Here is a 25081-nt window from a genome sequence, read left to right as displayed (position 1 = left end):
CGAGTGTATTGGATAATGTATACTGCAGTTAGAGACATATACATGTGTACTCCTTCCTGTTTGTCAGTGGTTTCAAAGCTCGTATTTCCCAGAAAAGGAGTCTCACTGTGAGTTATTACCTGAAATTCACAGTGCTCAATTTATTTGCACGATATTTAGCTTACATAAACAAATAAAGTAAAACCTAGCATTTCTTTTTTTCTTTCATTTCTGGTTTACAAAATAGAGCTTTTACAAGCTCAGTGCTGCTCATAGAACATTAATCAGTACACCTGAAAAGCTCACCATTGGAGGCCTATGCCTAATGCAAGCATTTACCAATAAATGCTTCCCTGTGTAAAAATAAACATTGTGAATGCAGAACCCTGTCAGCAAAAATTGAAACGGTCTGCAGTATACTACTTTCTTTGTTTATATATCTTCTGTTATACTTACTCTGTAGTATCAATGTATTACATCAGAAAAGCACATTTTAGAACGCATGTTTTTATTTTCCATACAGTGTGCTTTACATTTAAAATGTGATTTATAATATTACTATACATGTATGCATAAAACACTTTTTAAATATTAGCACATTAACCCTAACAAAAACGCCCATTTCTTGAAACATTTACAGGCATAACTGATGTCTCAGGCAGACAATAAAAAAAATTAACAGACGACACTCAAATGTACTAAATCTTTATAAGTACTAAGCTCAATTCAATTTCATGTATTATAAGAAAATGTACATAAGGAATAGCATGTAACATGGTCCTATTTTCCCATCTCAGCAGTCAGGTGATATTTATAAAACCATTTGTCTTTCGGCCTCATGGTTTGTAAATGTCACCCGAACCCCTCAATGGCAATATAGCTCTTTACTCCACAGATACTGGTTATTCTTACTGCTGTTTTTTCAAAGTTATGCTGTCTGTTCGTCTTCAGCCTCCGTTCTTTGCAATTCCTTTTAATGCAGAGTTGAAGCCCATACAACCTTTTGTCTTTCTAAAGTTGATAGGTCTAAAAAGCCCCATTAAAAGGGGATTATCTGTGGGTTCAATTAACAAATTCATATCATGCTGCAATTTTCAGTAAACATTACAACTTTTTATGCACATTGAAACATATGAGTGGCTTTGTAATAAAGCAAGTCACATGTCTTGACAGCTGCAGATCTGACTTGTGGCTGCATAAGATCACCATGTTTGTCATCACTGTGTTCTTGCACCCAAGCTGACCAAAGAGCTGTGAGCTCACCACCACAGCAACTGGTCTTCTTTCATACTATATGTTCCTGCATTACATCTCTCTTTCCTCACAACATAGACCTATAGTTTTTTCATTTCAGATTCTGAATTCCATTACAGAAGAAGTGCTAGATCACATGGGCACTTTCAGGAACCCTATGGATCAGCTGGAGTTCATCATCAAATCTTTCAGAAAAGGTGAATCCAAAATGCATGCTATCATGGTGGGCGTGTGTGCTATGGAGGGGCAAACACTTAAGGACTGTATATTCTTAACAGAAGTAGAGCATAAATCGTATGAGATAAACATCTTTGAAAAAGTTACAGAGGACGGACTTCTATTCAGTGGCTGAAGCAAGCCAGAGGGCTAGACAGCAGATATAGGTGTCTATTCCAGAGGGGAAAGTGCAATGCCTCATTTGGGTACCACTTAACAAAGCCATCACAGTATTTTGAGAGGGAAAACCAACGTCTGTCCTAGTAGCGTACCCTGACAAAAGAAGCTTCGAGTGGCCTTTGGCACATGGAGGAAAGGCATGCACAGGGAAAGGTGAGGAGGACTATTCCAACTGGAGTAGGACCAACACTGACTTTCATATTGGTGGTTTCAGTATAGGTAGCGTAATGGGGAAATTACAATGGACTGGGAAGCAGCTTGAGTAGTTGCCTGTAGCAGGGATTTTTTGAAGAATTCTATCTAAAAGTTTTTCGTTTACCAATTATATTTAATTTTGAATTACTTGCCGTTGGGGGAATTGACTTCGCTAAGAGCTGCCTTACAAAGGTTTTAGTACCTTGGTTTGTAAACCGAGCTAGAATATTTAGTTTTTAGTTGCATTAAGGAACTAATCAGGAAAGTATAAGTGGAATATCCTACTTTCAAGTTGAGTGTATTTTATTGCAAAGCTTGTGTTTTTTCATTGTAGTTCTATACATTGGTAATAATAAGAATCAGAATTTTACAGCAGCATAGTTGTGTTTTCTATGACGTGAAGATGAAAGATATATCACTATAGCTCATATATAGGTTTGTGGTGTGTGCATGGACCAGCTTTTGTTAAATTGGAAATGGAAATGGTCTTGGCTGTTAAAAGCTACCACAATAGCATTGAGACAGGGTCCTATGTAACACATTCAGATCATAGTTTAGGTAAAGGGCACTGCAGCATAATAGGGAAGAGGGGGGCTGGATTTAGGAAATAAGTAAAGCTAGAGTAGCTTATACATTCAGGTTTATTGACAGGGTTTTACTGGAAAACAAATTGGGAAGCAGCTATGTACGTCTGATCACCAATGCGTGTTTCCTTTTTCACAGATACTTCCTTGGACCTTTATCTCCTTATCCACAACCTGGACAGTCAGATGTTGAGGGGGGACAAAACGCAGCAAGTCCTTGGGCAGCTGGCTGCTGTGCCCAACATTCACCTGATTGCCTCAATTGATCACATCAACGCACCGCTCAGTAAGGCTGCATCTAGGCTTTGGAATAAAAAAAAAGATTATTGATGGTTATGAAGTGTTGGTGTTATGCCTCTTTGCAGTACTCGCCTCTTAAGTAGTGGTTCTACCAAAGTGGGTCAGTAGCTGTGCCAAAAGTGGGATCCTCCCAAGACTCCTCTATTAATAGCTCGACATTCTTGCATGGGTTACCTGATATCACTGTGGTTGTCACTGTTCATAACCTATAACTTGTCTTAATCGGCTTAACTTCCATGTTCTGTGCTGATGTTGCCAAACCTAAAGGCTGAACATGCAGTTTTTGGAATCATCAACTGATGAGTTTTGCCAAACCTTACACCCAGCATTTGGTTGACTTCCTTCACCTGCACTTACTCATTGTTACTTTTCTCTCTCTGTGTGGGCCTTTAGCAGCATTATCATATTTTTACCATTCATCTGTGTTGGCCGTTAGCAGCATTATCATATTTTTACCATTCATTTGTGTTTGAGGGAGACACTTACCCAAGGTGAGGAGCTTAGTTAAGCTACATACAGCACGTAGCAACTAAAAATACTGCTATCTAATGTGCAATACAAAACGTTCAAATTGTATGCCAAGTTCTAATGACATTCTTTCTTTACAGTGTGGGACCAGTCAAAGCAGAGTCTTTACAACTGGCTGTGGTATGAAACCACTACGTACAGCCCATACCTGGAAGAGACCTCCTATGAGAACTCTCTCTTAGTGAAGCAGTCAGGAGCCCTGGCCCTCAGCTCCTTAACGCATGTTCTTCGCAGTCTAACACCCAATGCCAGGTGAGAAATGAACAATGTGTATCCCTCTACCAAACCTTGTCATTGTTTACCATGTATTGTGGTGTACCAGAGCCTACGTTTTAACTACTGCTTCCTCAATGCTGATCTGACGAGTGCAATTTGGCAGAGGCAATAGAGTATAATGAGACTTGAGGTAGCACCTCCTCCGGCAAAGTGCTCTGAAACTATGCTAGGTCATAGAAAAAAATAAGTGCCAGAAAGTTAAAACCATACCACAGAGTGGGTCATTTTGCCCTCAGCCAGCTACAGAAACATGCTAGGCCTTCATGATATTCTCTGTGGATTTAGTGCAGTAACAGTACTTCACTCAAGCATCTGTACGGTATTTTAGATTGGGTTAGTGCCCCAATAGTCTGACTACTTTGAGTGGTTGTGCCATCTCTAATATAAGATCTGAACGCTTGACCTTTCAACCAATCACAACTATTCCTTTTGGTTATCCTTTAAATATAAGGTGTTGTATTTGATTAATGAAAATATATTTCAAATGTTTAAATGCATTTGTTTAACCGTTATAAACATAAGGAATGTGACCAGTGTGCATTCCCTGTATGCTTTTTGTTAGTTAGATGTCTTTAACAACTTGATGACAGAAAAAAGGTGTGTTAAAGCTAATGTTTTATTGGTTACTTTATGTGAAATCACTGGCAAGTAGCAAAACCTTAAAAGGTACTGTAATAATTACACCAAGTGCCCTAAGTGGGATGGGTATGCCCAGACGTGGTTCCCTTGCTCACTGTGCCACTGGAATCAAGCTAGCCTGGCTGAAGAAGGGTTACATACCCTGATCTGGGTTAAATCCATTGTTATTTTGCTCACCATGCCACCCCAGTATAGACCCAGCCATATGCAAATCAGTCTTGAACCTGTGCCTCATGGGAGCAGTCCAGCCGAACTGCCAAGCCATGTCTACTCTGGACCGGAAACAAGCATCCTGGGACCGGTTTCGGGTTCATAACCCTCATCAGCCAGGCTATCTTGAATCCAGTGGCAGAGTGAGCAAGGGACCCACGTCTGGGCATACCCTGCCAACGTAGGGCGAACAAAGCGATACCAAAGGAGATGATGGACGGAGCGTTTGAGCAAATCAAACACTCGCCCCCAGTCAACTGATCTGGGTTTAATCCATCATCATTCTTTAGCTCACTCCACCACCCCAGTTCAGACATGGCCATATGCAAATCAGTCTTGAACCTGTGCCTCATGGGAGCAGTCCAGCCCAAACTGCCAAGCCATGTCTACTCTGGACCGGAAACAAGCATCCTGGGACCGGTTTCGGGTTCAAAACCCTCATCAACCAGGCTATCTTGAATCCAGTTGCAGAGTGAGCAAGGGACCCACGTCTGGGCATACCCTGCCAACGTAGGGCGAACAAAGCAATACCAAAGGAGATAATGGACGGAGCGTTTGAGCAAATCAAACACTCGCCCCAGTCAACTGATCTGGGTTTAATCCATCATCATTCTTTAGCTCACTCCACCACCCCAGTTCAGACATGGTCATAGGCAAATCAGTCTGACCATGTGCCTCATGGGAACAGTCCAGCCCGAACTGCCAAGTGATGTCTTCCCTGGAACGGAAACAAGCATCCTGGGACCGGTTTCGGGTTCATAGCCCTCATCAACCAGGCTATCTTGAATCCAGTGGCAGAGTGAGCAAGGGACCCACATCTGGGCATACCCTGCCAACTTACAGTAAAAGTTATGTACTGATATTTTAAAATATCAGCAGTTAAGAAAGTGCAAATTAAGCAATTTTCTTTGTAATTCTAAAGAGTGATCGAAACAAAGATGTCAATAGGATCAAAATAAAGCATGATTCTTTACCTGGCGATGCCCAAATTATAAATATTTGCTGAAACCCTGCTGCAGAAACCGACCTGACAGACCTCAAGAATCTCCGCCCCATCTCCTTGCTGTCCTTCTCAGCCAAGGTCATGGAGAAGACCATCAACCCCCAACTCTCAGAGTTCATCTAAGCCAGCTACGTCCTTGACTCCTCTCAGTCCGGCTTCCAAAGCAACCACAGCACCTAGACGCCCTCATCCGCTCCCTCCTTAACCGGGGAGAAACAGCATCCCTCTTCCTCCTGGACCTCTCTCGGCAGCCTTCTGCAATCTGTCCCACTGCACCTAAGCATGAGACTTCATGAGGCCGGCATCTGCAACAAAGCTCTGGACTGGATTTGTTCCTTCCTCACCAGTAGAACACAGTGAGTCAGACTACCACCATTCCTCTCATAACCCACGGAGATTGGCTGCTGAGTCCTCCAGGGCTCTTCCCTGAGTTCCACACTCTTCAACATCGACACATCCGGCTCCCAGCCATAGTCCGGAACCACGGACTCAATGTAGTCTCTGATGCCGACGACACTCAGCTGATCCTCTCCCTCACCAACGAGCCCACAATCACCAGAAACACCTTCCACAACGGGATGAAGGCCGTCACCACGCGGATGAGTGACAACTGCTTCAAGCTAAACTCAGAAAAGACTGAAGTCCTCATCCTGGGGCCCAACACGTCCGCTTGGGAAAACTCCTGGTGGCCTGCCGCATTATGAACCCTCCACTGCCCCACACCCACTGACCACACATGAAGCCTCAGCATCATACTGAACTCTTCGCTCACTATAAACCTCTAGATCAATGCCTTCTCCTTATCATGCTTGCACACTCTTCACCTGCATTCCCCCACCCCCCCACCCCCCACCCTCTACAGCCACATCTTCGAAAGCCTACAAGAAATCCACTGGCTCCGTCAACAAAAGAGTCACCTTCAAGTTCCTCACACACGCCTACAGAGCTCTCCACGGCGCTAGACCATCATACCTGAACCACCGCCTCTCATTCCACGTTCCCACCAGACACCCCTGCTCCGCCCAACTGTCCCTCGGATCCACAAGACGAGGACCGGAGGAAGATCCTTTTCCTACCTCACTACCAAAACCTGTAACACCCTGTCTCTCCACTTCAGGCTATGCCCGTCGCTGACCCAATTCAGGAAGGATCTTCAAGACCTGGCTATTCGACTGAATCTCAGCGCCTAGGCGGACCGGCAGCCCCCTCCCCCGACCCACACACCCCCCAGGGCCTTGAGACCCTCACAAATGTGTAGGCGTGCTTAACAAATTCTGATTGATTAAAACCCGATTTCCGTACATTATCCTTTGCGCTGTACAGAATTATCAGTAGAACTACACATTTGTGCAAATTTAGTGGTAGTTTCAATAGAAAATGTGTAAATTACAGTGTGCTACCACGCTTTACTAATATATTTGCAACAGTGTGCTCTAATATTCGCCACAACTTACAAACCACACCCATACCATTCTCCAGCTGAATAGGTGTGGCTCATTTGCTACACTTATCCTAGTGTGACGCTTGGGTATTTCACAAGTTCGAGGCATGTGGGCTGCTGAATTCATATCTGTGCATAGATCGCCGCCTAGTGTTGGGTCCGGATGATTGCACATTGTTGTCCTGGAAGAGTCTTCGAAGTATCACGAGATAGGTGGCTCCTCCCCTGGACTACAGTGCGCATGGGCATCGACTCCATCCCCAGATTGTTTTTTTCCGCCATTGGGTTTGGATGTGTTTTGGTTCCCTCTGTCGGAATCGATAGTTGTTTAACTTACTTTGCTCGAGACCAAAAGGTCTTTAGGACTCGCGTCGGTATTGTCTATCGTTCGGGTTCGTTTGTTTCATCGACTCCGAACCATCTCTACCCTTCCGCGTGCTTTCGGCGCGGACGGGCCTACACGACGCTCCAACCTACTTCATCATGGAACGAAGTCCATTTAAGAGGTGCCCGGTGTGTGCCTCAAAGTACCCACATATCGACGTGCACCCAGTGTGCAATAAGTGCTTGTCGCCGGACCACGACGAGGCCAAGTGTATGGCCTGCTCCAAGTTCCGGTCGAAAAAGACACTCAAGCTCCGCCGAGCTGCAAGACTGCAGGCCCAGCGATCGGCACCCCCTCCGACGGACATCTTCGAGGAGGATGTCGGAGACGACACTATCCAAGATATCACAGAATCTAACCCGGCGTCGGAGGTCGAGGAAGACTACGACGCGGAAGACGAGGATTTCGAGGAAGTCGTCGAGGAGGTAGGGGACGACGACGGGGCCATTGCCACCGTAGAGGATAGCTCGGAAGAGGATCTTCCTCACACTGACTCCGGGGCCAGCCCCCATTCTAAGGCCCAGGCCGAGGGATCGCCTTCGGGCCTTACCCAAAGCCTTGATTCCCGTCCCACGGCTCCGCCTTCAGGCCCGGCCACGGACATTGATACGGCACCGCTTAGGTACAAAAACCGAAAGTGAAACCATCGGTCTCGACGCCGGACGTATCGAAAGCACAAGTCGCACTAGTCGGTTCCAAGACTTCGGAGGCCTCGGCGCCGAAGAAATCCAAGATGGCCGTCGAGCTCAAGAGACGCGCCAAAATGGCCGACCCGAAGACTACGGTGTTGAAGCCGAAGGTGACAACGCCCGACGCGGCCGCGTCGGCGCCGAAGTTGTTCGACGCACTGAAGAGTCGCATCGATACCAAGAAGGTCGACGACCATAAGAAGGCCACGAAGAAGCGGCAGGACGACCCCAAGTCTCTCACTGCCCGCTTCCACTCGACAAGGCCAAGGGGGGAGCTGCGTCGGCTCTGAAGACTGCGTCCTTGGTCGCCGTCCCAAAACCAGCTTCAGAAGACTCTCTCGAGCCGGTCCGTCCCTCCGCCTCGTTCACCAAGAAGGTCACAGAGTCCCTTCAGCGTATTAGGGAGGGGGCCGCAGCAGTCGAGCCGAAGGACACTGTGCCGCCCAAGCCTCTACAAAAACCGGCGAAGGCGCCAACGCCGATTCTGTTCACGTTGCCGCCGAAGACGGCGCCGAAGGCTTTCACAGCAAAACCTGGGGCCGGGGTGCCCTTGAAGTTATCTTCGGCGCCGAAGGCATCGTTGGTGGTTCCAAGCCCGCGCCACCAACCACTGGCAGAAGAGGAGCGTCGAGAAGTGATCATCGACGCCAACACAGGCAAGCTCTCTCTCCTTAAACGGAAGATCACCCCTGAGCCAGCTTTGGAACATTTCCAAATCCCACTTAAGAAAAAGTTGGACTCTGCTGGTGCCTCTGCCCCTATGGAGCCTGCATCACCACAAAGCCATGAACTCTCACCCACTTTTTCTAATGTTGAGGAGGGTGATGGAAACGAAGAGGATGAGTATGCCTATCCAGTTTACTCAGACCCAGAGGATGTGACTGAGCCTTGGTCTGCTGGTGGCGACCCTGGGGACCCTCATTCGGGACAGGAGCCTCAGCTTTTTTCAGCAAAAACTTCCCCAACAGAGGACACTGCGGCTTTCAATACTCTGATTGAAAGAGCGGCAGCCAATCATGACGTTGACCTCCATGCGGACCCAGTAGACGTCGATTTTCTTTTTGACACCTTTTCAGTCGCTGAAAAAACTGTAAAGACATTGCCAATGCTAAAAGGGGTGTTAAAACATGCGCCAGAGGTCTTCAAGGAGCCCACCCGAGCAAGAGTCATCAACCCTCGTATCGACAAGAAGTACAAGGCAGCGCCCACTGATCCAACATACATCAAAGGACAGTTGCCTCTGGATTCCTTGGTTGTCTCCAATGCACGCAAAAGAGCCAACTCACAGACTACGGGTGATGCTCCTCCCCCAGACAAGGAATCAAAAGTATTTGAGGTTTCGGGGACACGTGTTGCTGCGCAGGCAGCCAACATTTGGCGCATATCCAACACACAGGCGCTACTTGCGCGTTACGACAGGGCACACTACGACACTCTTGAGACCCTCCTACAGCACTTGCCAGATCAATATAAGGAGGCAGCAGAAATGTTGATTCAGGAGGGGAAGCTTATCACCAATGCTTCAATTAAGTGCGCTCTGGATGTGGCTGACACCGCCTCAAGGGCAATAAACACTAGTGTTCTACTGCGTAGACATGCATGGCTCAGAATATCCGGTTTCAAACCGGACATTCAAACTACCATCCTAAACCAAACTGTCAATCCAGACCACCTGTTTGGCCCAGAAGTTGATACCACCCTCGAAAAAATGAAAAAGGACACCGACACTGCTAAGTCTATGGGTGCCTTGCAGTCCCAGCAGTTTCGGGGTGGTTCCTTTCGGCGCTCCAATAATAGAGGCACCTCGAGGGGTCAAGCGTCACAGTCCACGCAATTCTATAAGAGTAACACCCAATCCTCCTATACCAACAAGGGTCGGGGTGGATACCGTGGCAACAACGTCAAAGGCAGAGGACGTTGTAATAACAGCTCCAGGTCCTCCACCGTCAGCAAACAGTGACGCCTTGTCACTGCCCCCCGACCACGCAACACCGGTCGGGGGGAGACTCCAGCAGTTCCTGCCCGTGTGGAAGTCCATCACCACGGACAGGTGGGTCAGATCTCTTATCCAATATGGTTATTGTCTGGAGCTCACATCCACTCCACCCAACATACCCCCAAAGAGCCGTCCTATGTCCGGCGAGCACTTGCACTTGTTGCAGCAGGAAGTCAACGTCATGCTGCAAAAAGGAGCAATAGAGCTCGTGCCCCTGCAGGAAAGGGGTACAGGAGTTTACTCCCTGTACTTTCTGATTCCAAAGAAGGACGGATCCCTCAGGCCCATCCTAGACCTCAGACCTCTCAACTTTTACATTCTGTCAGAACATTTCCATATGCTCACGCTGCAGCAGGTTCTCCCACTGCTTCAGCAAGGGGACTTCCTGGCGACTCTGGACCTCAAGGATGCGTACTTTCACATTCCACTGCATCCTTCACACAGAAAGTACCTCAGGTTCACCATTCAAAACCAGCACTACCAGTTCAAGGGTTTGCCTTCCGGGGTCACCACAGCGCCCAGGGTCTTCACAAAGTGCCTAGCAACGGTGGCGGCGCATCTGAGACGTCAGAACATCCACGTCTACCCCTATCTGGACGACTGGCTCATTCAAGCGAAGTCGGCCCAGCAGTGCGCCGACCACGTGTCCCACACCATTCACCTTCTGCACGATCTGGGGTTCTCACTGAATTACCCAAAATCCCATCTCCAGCCCTCCCACGTACGGCAGTATCTGGGTGCAACCATAAACACTCTGGCGGCCACTGCGCAGCCAAATTCAGTGAGAGTCAACAGCATTCAGTCGCTGATCCAACGATTCAGACCTCAACACTCGCTTCCAGCAAGAGTGTTCATGCAGTTGATAGGCATGATGGCCTCCTGCATCTCCATAGTCCCACACGCGAGACTACATATGCGTCCGCTTCAGGAGTGCTTAGCACGTCAGTGGACTCAGGCTCACGGGCAGTTGAAAGACCTAGTGTTGGTGAGCGGTCGGGCATACAACTCTCTGCATTGGTGGAATCCACAAACCCTTTGCAAGGGCCGACCGTTTCAACAGCCTGTGCCGCAGATCGTACTGACAACGGACGCTTCTCTCCAGGGATGGGGAGTGCATGTACTCCAATACACAGTGCAGGGACTATGGACACTACAGCAAAAGAAGATGCACATCAATGTACTGGAACTGATGGCAATCTTCATGGCCTTAAAGGCATTCAAAGTACATCTGTGCAACAAGGTCGTGTTGATCCGGACGGACAACATGACGGCCATGTACTACATTCAGAAACAGGGGGGCACACACTCTCCGCAGCTCTCTCATCTGGCTCAGAGCATGTGGAAGTGGGCCATTCAGAGGAACATTTTCCTCATGGCAGAACATCTCCCAGGCAAGGACAATCAGATGGCGGACCTGCTCAGCAGGCACAGCCACCAAATGCACGAGTGGGAGATACATCCATCAGTACTCCAACCGTACTTCCAGAGGTGGGGTCATTCAGAGATAGACCTGTTCGCCACAGGGGAGAACGCAAAATGCCAAAGCTTCGCCGCCAGGTTCCCACACCCGCAATCGCAGGGCAATGCGATATGGATGAACTGGTCAGGCAGATTTGCGTACGCTTTTCCCCCAGCACCTCTGATACCGCTGGTGGCGCGCAAGCTCAGGCAGCACTCGATGACTCTCATCCTAGTTGCTCCAACGTGGGCTCGCCAACCATGGTACACCACGTTTCTGGAACTTTCCGTGGTACCGCATCAAAGGCTTCGTCTCACACCCAGCCTTCTGACGCAGAGCCATGGCGACATTCAGCACCCAGATCCGCAACAGCTCTACCTGGCGATCTGGCTCCTGAGGTCCTAGAGTTTGGCTACCTTAATCTTCCTCCCAATTGCATGGACATCATTCGGGAGGCAAGAAAGCCCACTACTAGAGCATGTTATGCGGCTAAATGGAAGCGGGTTGTCATCTATTGCGCAAACCACAACATTAATCCTCTAGATGCTTCCATTCAGAACATCATCTGTTACCTGTTCCATCTATACCAGTGTAATCTGGCATATACTTCCATCCGCATTCACCTGTCTTCGATGGCCGCATACCTCCAAAATAGACAGCACCTTTCACTTTTCAAGGTGCCTGCTATCAAGGCATTTCTGGAAGGACTCAAAAGGGTCATTCCGCCACGGACTCCACCAGCTCCAGAATGGAACCTCAATGTGGTTCTTACAAGACTGATGGGTCCTCCCTTTGAGCCACTACATTCTTGCGAACTTCAGTTCTTCACTTGGAAAGTGGCTTTCCTAGTAGCAATGACATCGCTACGGAGGGTTAGTGAGCTGCAGGCCCTCACAATCCAAGAGCCTTTCTTCCAAGTTCATTCAAACAGGGTAGTGCTCCGCACTAACCCTAAATTTCTACCCAAGGTTGTGTCTCAGTTCCACATCAACCAAACCATTGAGTTGCCGGTGTTCTTTCAAAATCCAGAGTCACTGGCTGAGCGGATGCTCCACACCCTTGACGTTAAACGGGCCCTAATGTATTACATTGATAGGACCAAGGATTTTAGAAAGACTGAGCAGCTTTTTGTTGCCTTTGCGCCACATCACAAAGGTAACCCTATTTCCAAGGCTGGTATTGCTAGGTGGGTCGTGAAATGTATTCAAATCTGCTATGCAAAGGCAAAGCGCACTCTTATCATTCCACCAAGAGCCCACTCCACCAGAAAGTTGGGGGCCTCTATGGCTTTCCTTGGAAACATTCCCTTAGAGGACATATGTAGAGCAGCCACATGGTCTACCACACATACATTTACTAAGCATTACTGTGTAGACGTGCACTCCAAACAGCAGGCAGCTGGAGGGCAGGCTGTTCTCAAGACACTTTTCCAAACTGCTGCAGCTGGCACGGGCGGCCGCCGCTAATGGAGGGACTGCTATGTATTCTATGCACAGATATGAATTCAGCAGCCCACATGCCTCGAACTGCAAATGCTACTTACCAGTATGCATCTGTTCTTGGCATGTAGGGCTGCTAACATTCATATCGCCCGCCCTCCTCCCCGGCGCCTATAGCAGCTGCAGTGTTCACATTTCATTTCATGGCATGGTCATCATTCACTGAGTTTCACTCCATCTTGGCCACAATGGCTAAAAACAATCTGGGGATGGAGTCGATGCCCATGCGCACTGTAGTCCAGGGGAGGAGCCACCTATCTTGTGATACTTCGAAGACTCTTCCAGGACAACAATGTGCAATCATCCGGACCCAACACTAGGCGGCGATCTATGCACAGATATGAATGTCAGCAGCCCTACATGCCAAGAACAGATGCATACTGGTAAGTAGCAATTGCATTCCTAGGACTTCAGTGCTGTAATATAGTTGGCAGTACCGCCACTCTGAAAATTGTTCCAGCACTACTGCCGATGATTTTATCTAAGACCCGTAGGGAAAATTCCATATTTTCTCTTATTTTTACCATGTTTGGGCAAGTCAAGTTGGCCAAACAATGTGGCCTTACTGCAGTAAGAAGCAGGGAATGTGTGAAGAAACAATTCTACTTTAACCTGCAGCCTTTCGCACATTTTCCTCTTCCTGACGGTTTTGGCTGCAGGAAGCTCTCTTTCAAAATCGCGGGAGCGCATTTTTAAACTGCTTGGCTTTGAGGTGCTGGTTGTGTCAAAAGATTGCATTGGAATGTCTGATCTGTGTTGAAATTGTAAATACCTACAGGTAATCAACATCACCTGGTTATATTGATGTGAATTTACATTGCCACATTGGGAAGATCTCAAACCAAATAAATAAAATGTAGCAAAAAGGTTTGACACTTGCATTAGCAACAGACCTATCGGTTATCTTTGCTGCAGCCTCCCTATCTCTGATAGACACCAAGCATACTCTTGACATTGATACTCTAGATTGATCCGCTGTTGACAGTGGGAGCTTAGACAATCCGATTAGAATGGATCTAGATTCACCCATGGTAGGCTTGGCTTTCCTCTGTGAGAAATGCAGATAACTTTGTACCACAAACCGCACACTTAACGCAGATGATCAAGACTACAATGGGATTATCTTCATGGGTTTCTTTTTACCTTTAAACAAATTTACATATTAGACATCCTTTTAAAAAAATTTCCTCAAAGGGTTTTGGACTCACCTGAAAATAATGTAAAACTGATGGCACAAACAAAAATTGAAGGGAATTGTAGCCTTCTTCCCATGTGCACTGAAAAACCAGGAAACTGCAGCATACGCAGGACACACCTGCTGCCCCCTGCACTGGCTGTGGACAGTATCTGCTTACTGTACGCCTCCTGCCACACAGTTCATCTGCAACAAAACAGAGAAGATTTTGTTAACTATCGCGTACACAAATTATAACTTGATATATGGTGTGCGGGTTTGAACAAAGGTCTTGCTATTTAACAGATTTAACTGTGATAACTCTGCACCCATAGTTTAAATTATGTCCAAAATAGTATATGAGCTGTGCGTTCTAGTGAACTTTGAAGTCCTCTGTTCCCATTTTTTAGTTGCCCTTGCTTTTGAACAGAATTTTTTTTTTCTTTCATAGTGATCATAGACATGTTGTACTCCTATCTCGTACAGGAAATACATATTTTAAAATCTCGCTATAAGCCACAGGGTAGACCCAACACTTCATAAGAAAACACGTTTTTCTTCTTGAATTATTTTGTCCTCAGCTTTCCCCTCTGACCCCTTTGCACTAAGCTTTGGAACAGCGTAGTCTGTTTGTTTTCATCAGACCTATTACAGTGCTCTTTGGTTAAAAAGGCAGAAAGTTATAGGGGGTGGTACCAAAACAGTTTACCTTTTGGATTTCATATTGGGGTTCCCATAGGAAAAGATAAACAAATGCATGAAAGTGCACCAAAGTTGGAAGCAAATAGTGCCTGACTCCATTTAGTAGAGCATGATGGTGGAAGGGGTGTATGTCTTGCCTTTCTTTCCTCACTGTCACAATGTGTACACCCCACTGTCCCCTCCCTTTTTCCGAGGGGCGAAGGGTCATTTATTGCTTCCCTCACCGTACATATAGGAAGGAGGGTATTTGTTTTCTCTGTTTTGCTCCAGGATGGGAGGTATGTGGTGTAGGAAGGTACATCCTGACTATGGTTGCCCCCAACTTTTTGCCCTGTGTTTTAGCTGGTTTTAGACATAGTCGACCTGGGACCCTGCCAATCAGGACCCCAGGCCTACTGCTCTCTCTTTGAAATGGATTCCATGTACCCTAGGTACATTTCCAATTGGTACTGGGCCACCCTATCAGACCCTGTAACTCAGGGCATGGGTGTACCCAGGGCTGCCAGGGGCTGCAGCATGTATTATGCCACCCCTGGCTGGCCTCTTAAATTTGACACAACTGGCTGCATGACAGCTGGGGCAAAGTCGTGTAATCACCCTTTGCTGTAGGTGTAGTATACCTATACCTAACCCTAAAATGGACACACAGATTCCTATCAGTCACTCCTATGGCAGGCCTTGACAATCCTGGAGGCAGAGTGCTTGGAATCATGTGAGATGGTGCTCTGGCATGAGCTGAGCCTGTCTGCAGCTTGCGGAATCAAGTCCTAATAGCTGTTCCATGATATCGCATACCATATACTCTTAAGTGCATTATAATCCTCGCGGTTAAATGCTATCTTTGGTATTGCTTTATCAAAACATGTCGAGTAAGGTGTCATACGAATTGGAATACTAACCCCTCGCCAATTCTGGCGACGGGGTTAGCATTCCACCCTTCTAGAGGGACACGACATGTATGTAACTGTGAACCCCGGTTAAAGTTAACTGAAGCCTCAGCTCCACAAAATGGATGCTGCCACCACAGACACGAGTCTGACCCCCTGCAGCTGGGAGTCCTTCCAGCGAGGGGAGCCTGGACAAAGGGTTTCCTGTCAGGGGCGGTGCTAGCACCGTCCCAGACATGGTTTTGTGTATCCTGGGTAGGCAGGGCTTTACAGGAAGGTGACTGCTGAGTGGCACCCCGGTGCTCACTACGCATAGGCCGGTCTGAACCAGTTCCAGGGGCACACCAGCCCCTGGCCTGGGGAAGTCCGGCATGGCTGAGGGGTGTAACCACCCCCCACCTAGTCCCACCCATAGGCAGGACCTAGTCACCGGGTCAGCCCCCTTTTTTAGTATAAAGATGGGAGCGGGCCCCCTGTTAAAATTAGATCATCTTTGGAATCAAGATACCACTTTCTTCGAAAGGACTTCACGATTTCTTCTTCAAGATTCTCCCTTGTGGCTAAGGAGTAGTCACCCTGCATCCGCAGGCACCATCCTAAAGAACACTGCGGTCTGCTGCAAGTCCTTCATCACGAATCCGACGACCCAGCACGACGAGACCCGGCTTCCCTGGCACCTCTGACCTCTACTCACCTCTACAGCAAAGCTGAGAACCGTGAGTGCGACGAGACCTCAAGGGACCGACGATCGCCAAGACTGCACGACATCTTTATTGCAAGCCCACCGAGTCTTCCACTGGTGAGTGCTTTGGGGTCCGAGAAGCCCCAACCCTGCGCAGCTCCAGCACCCAAGATCAGCCTCCCTGCATCTCCACGATCGGCGTGGGGCCCTTCTGCTGTTTGCTGTGCACCGCGTTGTTTGGCTACTAGCCGGCTGGCTTGTGGCCTTCTGAACGACGCCCGACGACAACTCTTCTGCTGGTCTGGTTGCTCCAGGCTGGCCCTTGCTTCCTTGTTCAAGAGAGGCACCCCGGACCCTCCTGGTCCACTCCAGACGCCATTTTAGGTCCACCGCGTGGGCTTGAATTTGCCAAGGCTTTGTTGCCCAATCCTGGGTCCAGCGACGTCGACAGCTTCTATCTTCGTGGGACAGCTCGATCCTCCATCCTGGTCGCCGACAACGCCTCCTGGTCCGTGAGATCTTCGAGTCAAGCGTCACCCACTCACCTAGTCGAGGTGGCTACCATCCGGTGCCCTCCTGGTGCCCACTGACTACTGGCTAGTAGTCTCGAACTTGGTCCCCTCTGCTTTCAGGTGTCATCTATCTTCGAGATCCAGGCTTGGATCCAACTGAACTTTCTTCACTGGTCACCGGCCAACATCTTTTCTTCCGGCTCCTGGTCCGTCTACGAGGATTCCCGACGTCTTTTCAGACCTATGCAGCTGCAGCCCCTGGGCTAGGTAACTTCGGCATTTCGGTGCCCCAGCATAGCCTCACTATCCAAGGGTCAGAATCTACTTTCGTTTTCTCCCTACCAGGTCGGGGTCGCCCGAGAACACTAACTTTCTAATTCCTAGCTACCATAGACTTTTGTCCCGCATCTCGCGTGAGAGTGCACACACTGCACCCGAGTCCCCTAGGCCTCCTAGAAGTAATCTAACGATTCCCTAGTCAAGTCCTAGCGATTCCAAAAGCTATTAGTACTGTACTTACCTGCTAGGAATTTCGCATTCCACTTTCAGAGTATATGGTTTTCCGTGCCCCTCGGGCATTTGTGTATACTGTGCTAACTTAAGTATTTTTGTAAGAGTTTTGGTTTGTGCTTAGTACCCTGTCCTCATAAAGAGTACAGGGCTGTTGTGATCTTTAAATAAATACCTGTTTATTTTCATAACACTTGTGTGGTGTCCTTTCACTTGGTATTCAAGGGGTATATGTGTGGTAAACAGCTGGCTTAACACGCCCTCTCGAGTCTTTAGCCTTAGACTGCTCGTATCCACGCTACTAGGATAGCTGGTCTATAAGGTTGACTTACAACCAATCATCAATAAGGGTTGCTGGACTGATACATAGTGTTCACTAGAATAGTGAGCACTGCATATCAGGCCACCTTCTCACATTGGTGAGCAGCGGTTGGGATTTGAGCTTGCTGTTGTTTTACCACACGTATCCTAAGAATATCTTGTTGAAAGATCACATAAGTACTGTTAGGTACATATAACTAAAGCTTAGAATACTCTGAGTTCTACTGAACCAGCTGTTGCAGCTCCTCAAGGCTTAGCACACCTTGGCTGCAACTCTAGCAAGGGACCAGTAGGTAACACATAGTGTAGGTAGGTGCATCACTTACACCACACTAGAATCAGCATGTCAGACAAAGGAGGAAACTCTGAGTATCCCCTTGTGTCAGTGGACCCTCCACAGGTCACTTCTAAATATGCTGCTCTTAGCTTCCATGAGATGAGACAAGTGTGTACTCTCAGGAAACTAAAACAGGGGTCTAACCCCACCACTTCCTTTCTGATTGGTCTCTTAGAGGCTTATGATGCCAGTAGGGCTGGTAACCCAGACCCTTCTAATCCAGATGGAAGTTTGCCCTCCTTACAGGGTCCCTTTGATATCCATCCCCTCCTTGAGGCAGATGTTGCTGAGGATGAGGATGAGTTATCAGGGGATGAGGCAGATAAGGGACAGGTAGAAGTCAGCAGACTAAGCAGGTCCAACTTAAGCAGACATGAGCTTGGTACTGGGGGACCCCTGGGCCCACTCTCAGGTCAGCTTAACATTGGGAATGGACGAGTTAGGTCTCTATCAAGAGGCTCTAGCAGATCCTTTCGAACCAATGACTCTCTCAACTCTTCTCACAGAGGAATGTCTTCCCCTAAGAGGAGAGTGTATGAAGCTGAAGAAAGGGCAGTCAAACTGAGGATTGAAAGGGAAGAACTTGCCCTGGCCAAAGAGAGACTTGCCTTTGCTAGAGAGCAACAATTGAGTGGGACAGTTCCCACTGGTGGCAGCAATAAACCTAGCAATAGGGAAAGGAGTTTTGATAAAAAGCACCTGAATAAGATAGTGCCCCCCTTTAGGGAAGGGGATGACATCCACAAATGGATTACTGCTTTGGAGAGAGCCTGCACTGTGCAGGGTGTTCCCCAAAGTCAGTGGGCAGCTATCTTGTGGCTCTCCTTTGATGGTAAAGGTAGAGATAAGCTCCTCACCACAAGGGTGGAGGATGCTAACAATTACCAAGTCTTGAAGAATGTACTGGTTGATGGGTTTGGTTTAACCACTGAACAATACAGGATGCTGTTCAGAGACACCCAGAAAACTCAGTCTCAAGATTGGACTGACTTTGTTGATTGTGCCACTAAGGCTTTTGAAGGCTGGCTACTGGGTAGTAAGGTTACTGATTTTAAAGGATTGTATAATCTAATTATGAGGGAGCAAATCTTAAATAATTGTCAGAACCAGCTATTACATCAGCACCTGGTAGACTCTGAGTTGACCTCTCCACAGGAATTGGGTAAGAGGGCAGACAAATGGGTCAGAACCAGGGTTAGGCCTAAAAACCAGGGTGGTGACCAGAAAAAGGAATCAACCAAGCCTCAAGAGAAGGGTGGGGATAAATCCACAGAGAAGACTTCCCAAGGGCCCCAAAATTCCAACAAGGGTGGTGGGTCCCAGAACACTCCTTCAGAACAGAAGAAACCTTATTGCCATACCTGTAAACAGGTGGGTCATTACAAAAGTGATGCCAGTTGCCCTAAAAATGGTAATAAGGGAAATACACCCCCAGGTAATACTCCTAAACCTCCTGTTACCACTAGTGGTAATCCCCCAGGTGGTGGGAGTGCCCCCAAGAATGTGGTGGGCATTACTCTGGGCCAACAGGAGGACTATGGCCTAGCCAGGTTCCCTGACCACACTCTTGTCTGTGAGACTGGCATGGGGTTTGCCAACTTCACTACTGGACCCCACATCTTGGGCAAGTATAGACAAGAAGTTTTAGTGAATGGTCAGAAAGTTGAGGCATTCAGAGACACAGGGGCCAGCCTCACCATGGTGAGTGACCATCTGGTCCCCTCTGCTCAACTGACCCCTGGTTTTACTTATCAGGTGACAGACATTCATGGAGTGAAGAGAAGGCATCCCATGGCAGTAGTCAAGCTCAGTTGGGGTAATGTCACAGGGCCCATGAGAGTGGCAGTGACAGATAACCTACCTGTAGATTGCTTACTGGGGAATGACCTGGAACTCTCAGCATGGGCTGAGGTGGAACAAGAAACTCATTCCAGAATGATAGGCCTATCCAGACAGGTTAGTGGGGCAGTAATAGCTACAGCCCCAGTCCCAGCACCATTCCTCCCTGAAAAGGTTGGAAGGGCAGTGGTAGCCACTGCCCAGGCCCAGACAGACTTTCCAGAACAGGATAGGAGGGCTGTGACAGTCACAGCCCAAAAACAGACTGAGTGCCCTCCTGAAAAGGTTGGCAAGGTTGAAATGGTCTCAGCCTCTACTCAAACAGATAGTGAGGTTGTGAAGCCTGAAACAATGGATCACTCCACTCAAACAGAGAGCATTGAGGAGGAAGAAGAGTCTTCCCCCTCCCAGACACTAGGTGAGAGCCAGCCTCCTCAGGGAACTGACTCTACCCCTGTTGAAGGAACTGCCCCAGAGGTAGTCAGGCCTAGCCTGGCAGAGCCCCTGACGGCAGTGGACCCTTCCCAGGTGGGACCCAGTCTGGAGCAGGTAACCTGCACCTCTCTACCCTGCCTCAGTCAGCCCAGGGCTGAAGAGATCAGGGAGGCCAGTGGTGGACCCCAAAGGGCCCCCTGTCCAAAAGAACCCCTTAATCAGCAGATTAGGATCACTGAAGCTGGTAAACCTAGCCAAGTGAAAATAAGTCAGACTCCTGAGGGATCCCCCTTAAAAGTAGTTAGGGAACTCCCACAGCTGGACACTGTTGGGCACAGCCAAACATGGGGCCTAAAAACCCCAGACCTGACCTGTCCCTCCAGTAAGCCAAACAGAGGGACTCAGCCTCCCGCTTTAGGTAGCCAGAGGCTGACCCTGAGAGCTCAGTGCATCTCAGCTAAAGAAAGAAAGGCACATATGATGGATGGTGATTGGAGGAAGTTGAGCCCAAAGGTAGAGGAGCCTCACTTCAGTACTCCATCCCAGCATCAGCCTTTTGCTTTCCCAAGACACACCAGAGACAGAAATTCCCTATGGTGGAGACCCTCAGATACCCTTAGGGTGAGGGGTTGCCTAGTGGACCATGACACAGGGGGAAACCAAGCCAGAGCTGGTACTTCCTTATATGGCCACTTAGGTAATAGAGGCTTACCTGGACAAGGATAGCCTTATCTCCTTTCGTTTGGGGGGGGGTTGTGTAGGAAGGTACATCCTGACTATGGTTGCCCCCAACTTTTTGCCCTGTGTTTTAGCTGGTTTTAGACATAGTCGACCTGGGACCCTGCCAATCAGGACCCCAGGCCTACTGCTCTCTCTTTGAAATGGATTCCATGTACCCTAGGTACATTTCCAATTGGTACTGGGCCACCCTATCAGACCCTGTAACTCAGGGCATGGGTGTACCCAGGGCTGCCAGGGGCTGCAGCATGTATTATGCCACCCCTGGCTGGCCTCTTAAATTTGACACAACTGGCTGCATGACAGCTGGGGCAAAGTCGTGTAATCACCCTTTGCTGTAGGTGTAGTATACCTATACCTAACCCTAAAATGGACACACAGATTCCTATCAGTCACTCCTATGGCAGGCCTTGACAATCCTGGAGGCAGAGTGCTTGGAATCATGTGAGATGGTGCTCTGGCATGAGCTGAGCCTGTCTGCAGCTTGCGGAATCAAGTCCTAATAGCTGTTCCATGATATCGCATACCATATACTCTTAAGTGCATTATAATCCTCGCGGTTAAATGCTATCTTTGGTATTGCTTTATCAAAACATGTCGAGTAAGGTGTCATACGAATTGGAATACTAACCCCTCGCCAATTCTGGCGACGGGGTTAGCATTCCACCCTTCTAGAGGGACACGACATGTATGTAACTGTGAACCCCGGTTAAAGTTAACTGAAGCCTCAGCTCCACAAAATGGATGCTGCCACCACAGACACGAGTCTGACCCCCTGCAGCTGGGAGTCCTTCCAGCGAGGGGAGCCTGGACAAAGGGTTTCCTGTCAGGGGCGGTGCTAGCACCGTCCCAGACATGGTTTTGTGTATCCTGGGTAGGCAGGGCTTTACAGGAAGGTGACTGCTGAGTGGCACCCCGGTGCTCACTACGCATAGGCCGGTCTGAACCAGTTCCAGGGGCACACCAGCCCCTGGCCTGGGGAAGTCCGGCATGGCTGAGGGGTGTAACCACCCCCCACCTAGTCCCACCCATAGGCAGGACCTAGTCACCGGGTCAGCCCCCTTTTTTAGTATAAAGATGGGAGCGGGCCCCCTGTTAAAATTAGATCATCTTTGGAATCAAGATACCACTTTCTTCGAAAGGACTTCACGATTTCTTCTTCAAGATTCTCCCTTGTGGCTAAGGAGTAGTCACCCTGCATCCGCAGGCACCATCCTAAAGAACACTGCGGTCTGCTGCAAGTCCTTCATCACGAATCCGACGACCCAGCACGACGAGACCCGGCTTCCCTGGCACCTCTGACCTCTACTCACCTCTACAGCAAAGCTGAGAACCGTGAGTGCGACGAGACCTCAAGGGACCGACGATCGCCAAGACTGCACGACATCTTTATTGCAAGCCCACCGAGTCTTCCACTGGTGAGTGCTTTGGGGTCCGAGAAGCCCCAACCCTGCGCAGCTCCAGCACCCAAGATCAGCCTCCCTGCATCTCCACGATCGGCGTGGGGCCCTTCTGCTGTTTGCTGTGCACCGCGTTGTTTGGCTACTAGCCGGCTGGCTTGTGGCCTTCTGAACGACGCCCGACGACAACTCTTCTGCTGGTCTGGTTGCTCCAGGCTGGCCCTTGCTTCCTTGTTCAAGAGAGGCACCCCGGACCCTCCTGGTCCACTCCAGACGCCATTTTAGGTCCACCGCGTGGGCTTGAATTTGCCAAGGCTTTGTTGCCCAATCCTGGGTCCAGCGACGTCGACAGCTTCTATCTTCGTGGGACAGCTCGATCCTCCATCCTGGTCGCCGACAACGCCTCCTGGTCCGTGAGATCTTCGAGTCAAGCGTCACCCACTCACCTAGTCGAGGTGGCTACCATCCGGTGCCCTCCTGGTGCCCACTGACTACTGGCTAGTAGTCTCGAACTTGGTCCCCTCTGCTTTCAGGTGTCATCTATCTTCGAGATCCAGGCTTGGATCCAACTGAACTTTCTTCACTGGTCACCGGCCAACATCTTTTCTTCCGGCTCCTGGTCCGTCTACGAGGATTCCCGACGTCTTTTCAGACCTATGCAGCTGCAGCCCCTGGGCTAGGTAACTTCGGCATTTCGGTGCCCCAGCATAGCCTCACTATCCAAGGGTCAGAATCTACTTTCGTTTTCTCCCTACCAGGTCGGGGTCGCCCGAGAACACTAACTTTCTAATTCCTAGCTACCATAGACTTTTGTCCCGCATCTCGCGTGAGAGTGCACACACTGCACCCGAGTCCCCTAGGCCTCCTAGAAGTAATCTAACGATTCCCTAGTCAAGTCCTAGCGATTCCAAAAGCTATTAGTACTGTACTTACCTGCTAGGAATTTCGCATTCCACTTTCAGAGTATATGGTTTTCCGTGCCCCTCGGGCATTTGTGTATACTGTGCTAACTTAAGTATTTTTGTAAGAGTTTTGGTTTGTGCTTAGTACCCTGTCCTCATAAAGAGTACAGGGCTGTTGTGATCTTTAAATAAATACCTGTTTATTTTCATAACACTTGTGTGGTGTCCTTTCACTTGGTATTCAAGGGGTATATGTGTGGTAAACAGCTGGCTTAACACGCCCTCTCGAGTCTTTAGCCTTAGACTGCTCGTATCCACGCTACTAGGATAGCTGGTCTATAAGGTTGACTTACAACCAATCATCAATAAGGGTTGCTGGACTGATACATAGTGTTCACTAGAATAGTGAGCACTGCATATCAGGCCACCTTCTCACATGTGGTGCTTCCCCTTTTCCTGCCTTGTCAAAGACAGTGGTTATTAGGTGGCTCTCCTACCTTTCCCCAAGCAAGGAAGGGACATTTAACTTCACCGTCTTGCACAAAGACGTGGGAAGTGTGCCAGCATGGTGTTGTGTCCATATTTGTGAACAGAGCAAACACAAGGAGATGATGGACGAAGCCCTGAAACATTTCAGACACTCACCCCCAGTCACAGATCTGGGTTGATTCTATCATCATTCTTTAGCTCACTTCGCCACCCCAGTTCAGACACAGCTATATGCAAATCAGTCTTGACCCTGTGCCTCATGGGAACAGTCCAGCCCGAACTGTCAAGCCACGTCTTCCCTGGACCAGAAACAAGAATCCTGGGACCGGGTTCGGGATAACAGTGCTCATCAGCCAGGCTAGCTTGAATCCAGTGGCAAAGTGAGCAAGGGACCCACGTTTGGGCATTCCCTGCCAACTTATGACAAACAAAGAAAACACAAGGAGATGATGGACGGAGCGCTGAAACTTTTCAGACACTCACCCCCAGTCCCAGATCTGGGTTGAATCCATCATCGTTCTTTAGCTCACTTCGCCACCCCAGTTCAGACACAGCTATATGCAAATCAGTCTTGACCCTGTGCCATATTTGTGAACAGGGCACTGCGACAGCTGTTACCTGCTTTGGTTCTTGTTGGCTTACAAAATTGTGTGGTTCGTCATAGCACCCTCTTTGAATTTGTAAACAGAGCAAACGCTATTTTGGGCTCCTTCACTCAAATAAAAATGGAAGTGAACATGTTCTGGGTCATGGAAGGTGTGCATTGGTGCAAACCGGGGTCTGTGCCTTGCCGAAATTCTGTAATTATGTGCCAGATCACTTTGCTCTATTTTTGTTATGATCAATATTGTACAATGTAAACTTTATAAAGCACTTAAAATCTGATAGACTGAGCTGAAGGAGCTGTCCAATTATGTTAGCAAACCATTATCTAATGCCTTTGGACATTTTGTAGGTTTTAATTTATGAATACAGCTTTCAGGATCCTGTCATGTCAAACCCTTTAGATAGAAGAGGGGCTTAGTGAACGGCATAGAACTGCCTACCTTGTGATTGGTTAAACGAGAAAGGAATGCAACTCTCTCACCATCTTTTTTATAGGGCAGATTCTATTTTTCGCTGGTGATGATGTTAGAAGGAATTCTTGTTTTCACAGAAAGGTCAAGGTATTTGTAGTTTTCAGCAACAGCAGTACCAGTTGACAACTAATTTACCCTTACAAAGCTTTATTGCTTGCGACTCACCAACAGACTGTTGGGAAATCTGACCAAGAACAAGCTTGTGATGGCTCAGCGGAGTGAATACATTTTAACCAAAAAC

The 25081-nt window shown here is 48.4% G+C and overlaps 1 protein-coding gene across 3 annotated transcripts in view; it reads left to right on the top strand.

Annotated features, from left to right (window-relative positions):
• The window catches only part of ORC2 (origin recognition complex subunit 2), a 484925-nt gene that overhangs the window by 330011 nt on the left and 129833 nt on the right, over positions 1-25081 (top strand). For all 3 annotated transcript variants that reach the window (XM_086955229.1, XM_086955227.1, XM_086955228.1), the window contains exons 12-14: positions 1334-1430; positions 2548-2694; positions 3317-3488. In XM_086955229.1, coding sequence (XP_086811355.1) covers positions 1334-1430; positions 2548-2694; positions 3317-3488 — 416 coding nt within the window. The remainder of the gene's footprint in view (positions 1-1333; positions 1431-2547; positions 2695-3316; positions 3489-25081) is intronic.

The sequence above is a fragment of the Lissotriton vulgaris genome, chromosome 2_1 (assembly GCF_964263255.1).
Source record: "Lissotriton vulgaris chromosome 2_1, aLisVul1.2, whole genome shotgun sequence".
NCBI lineage: Eukaryota > Metazoa > Chordata > Amphibia > Caudata > Salamandridae > Lissotriton > Lissotriton vulgaris.
This window is presented reverse-complemented; position numbering and strand designations above follow the sequence as displayed.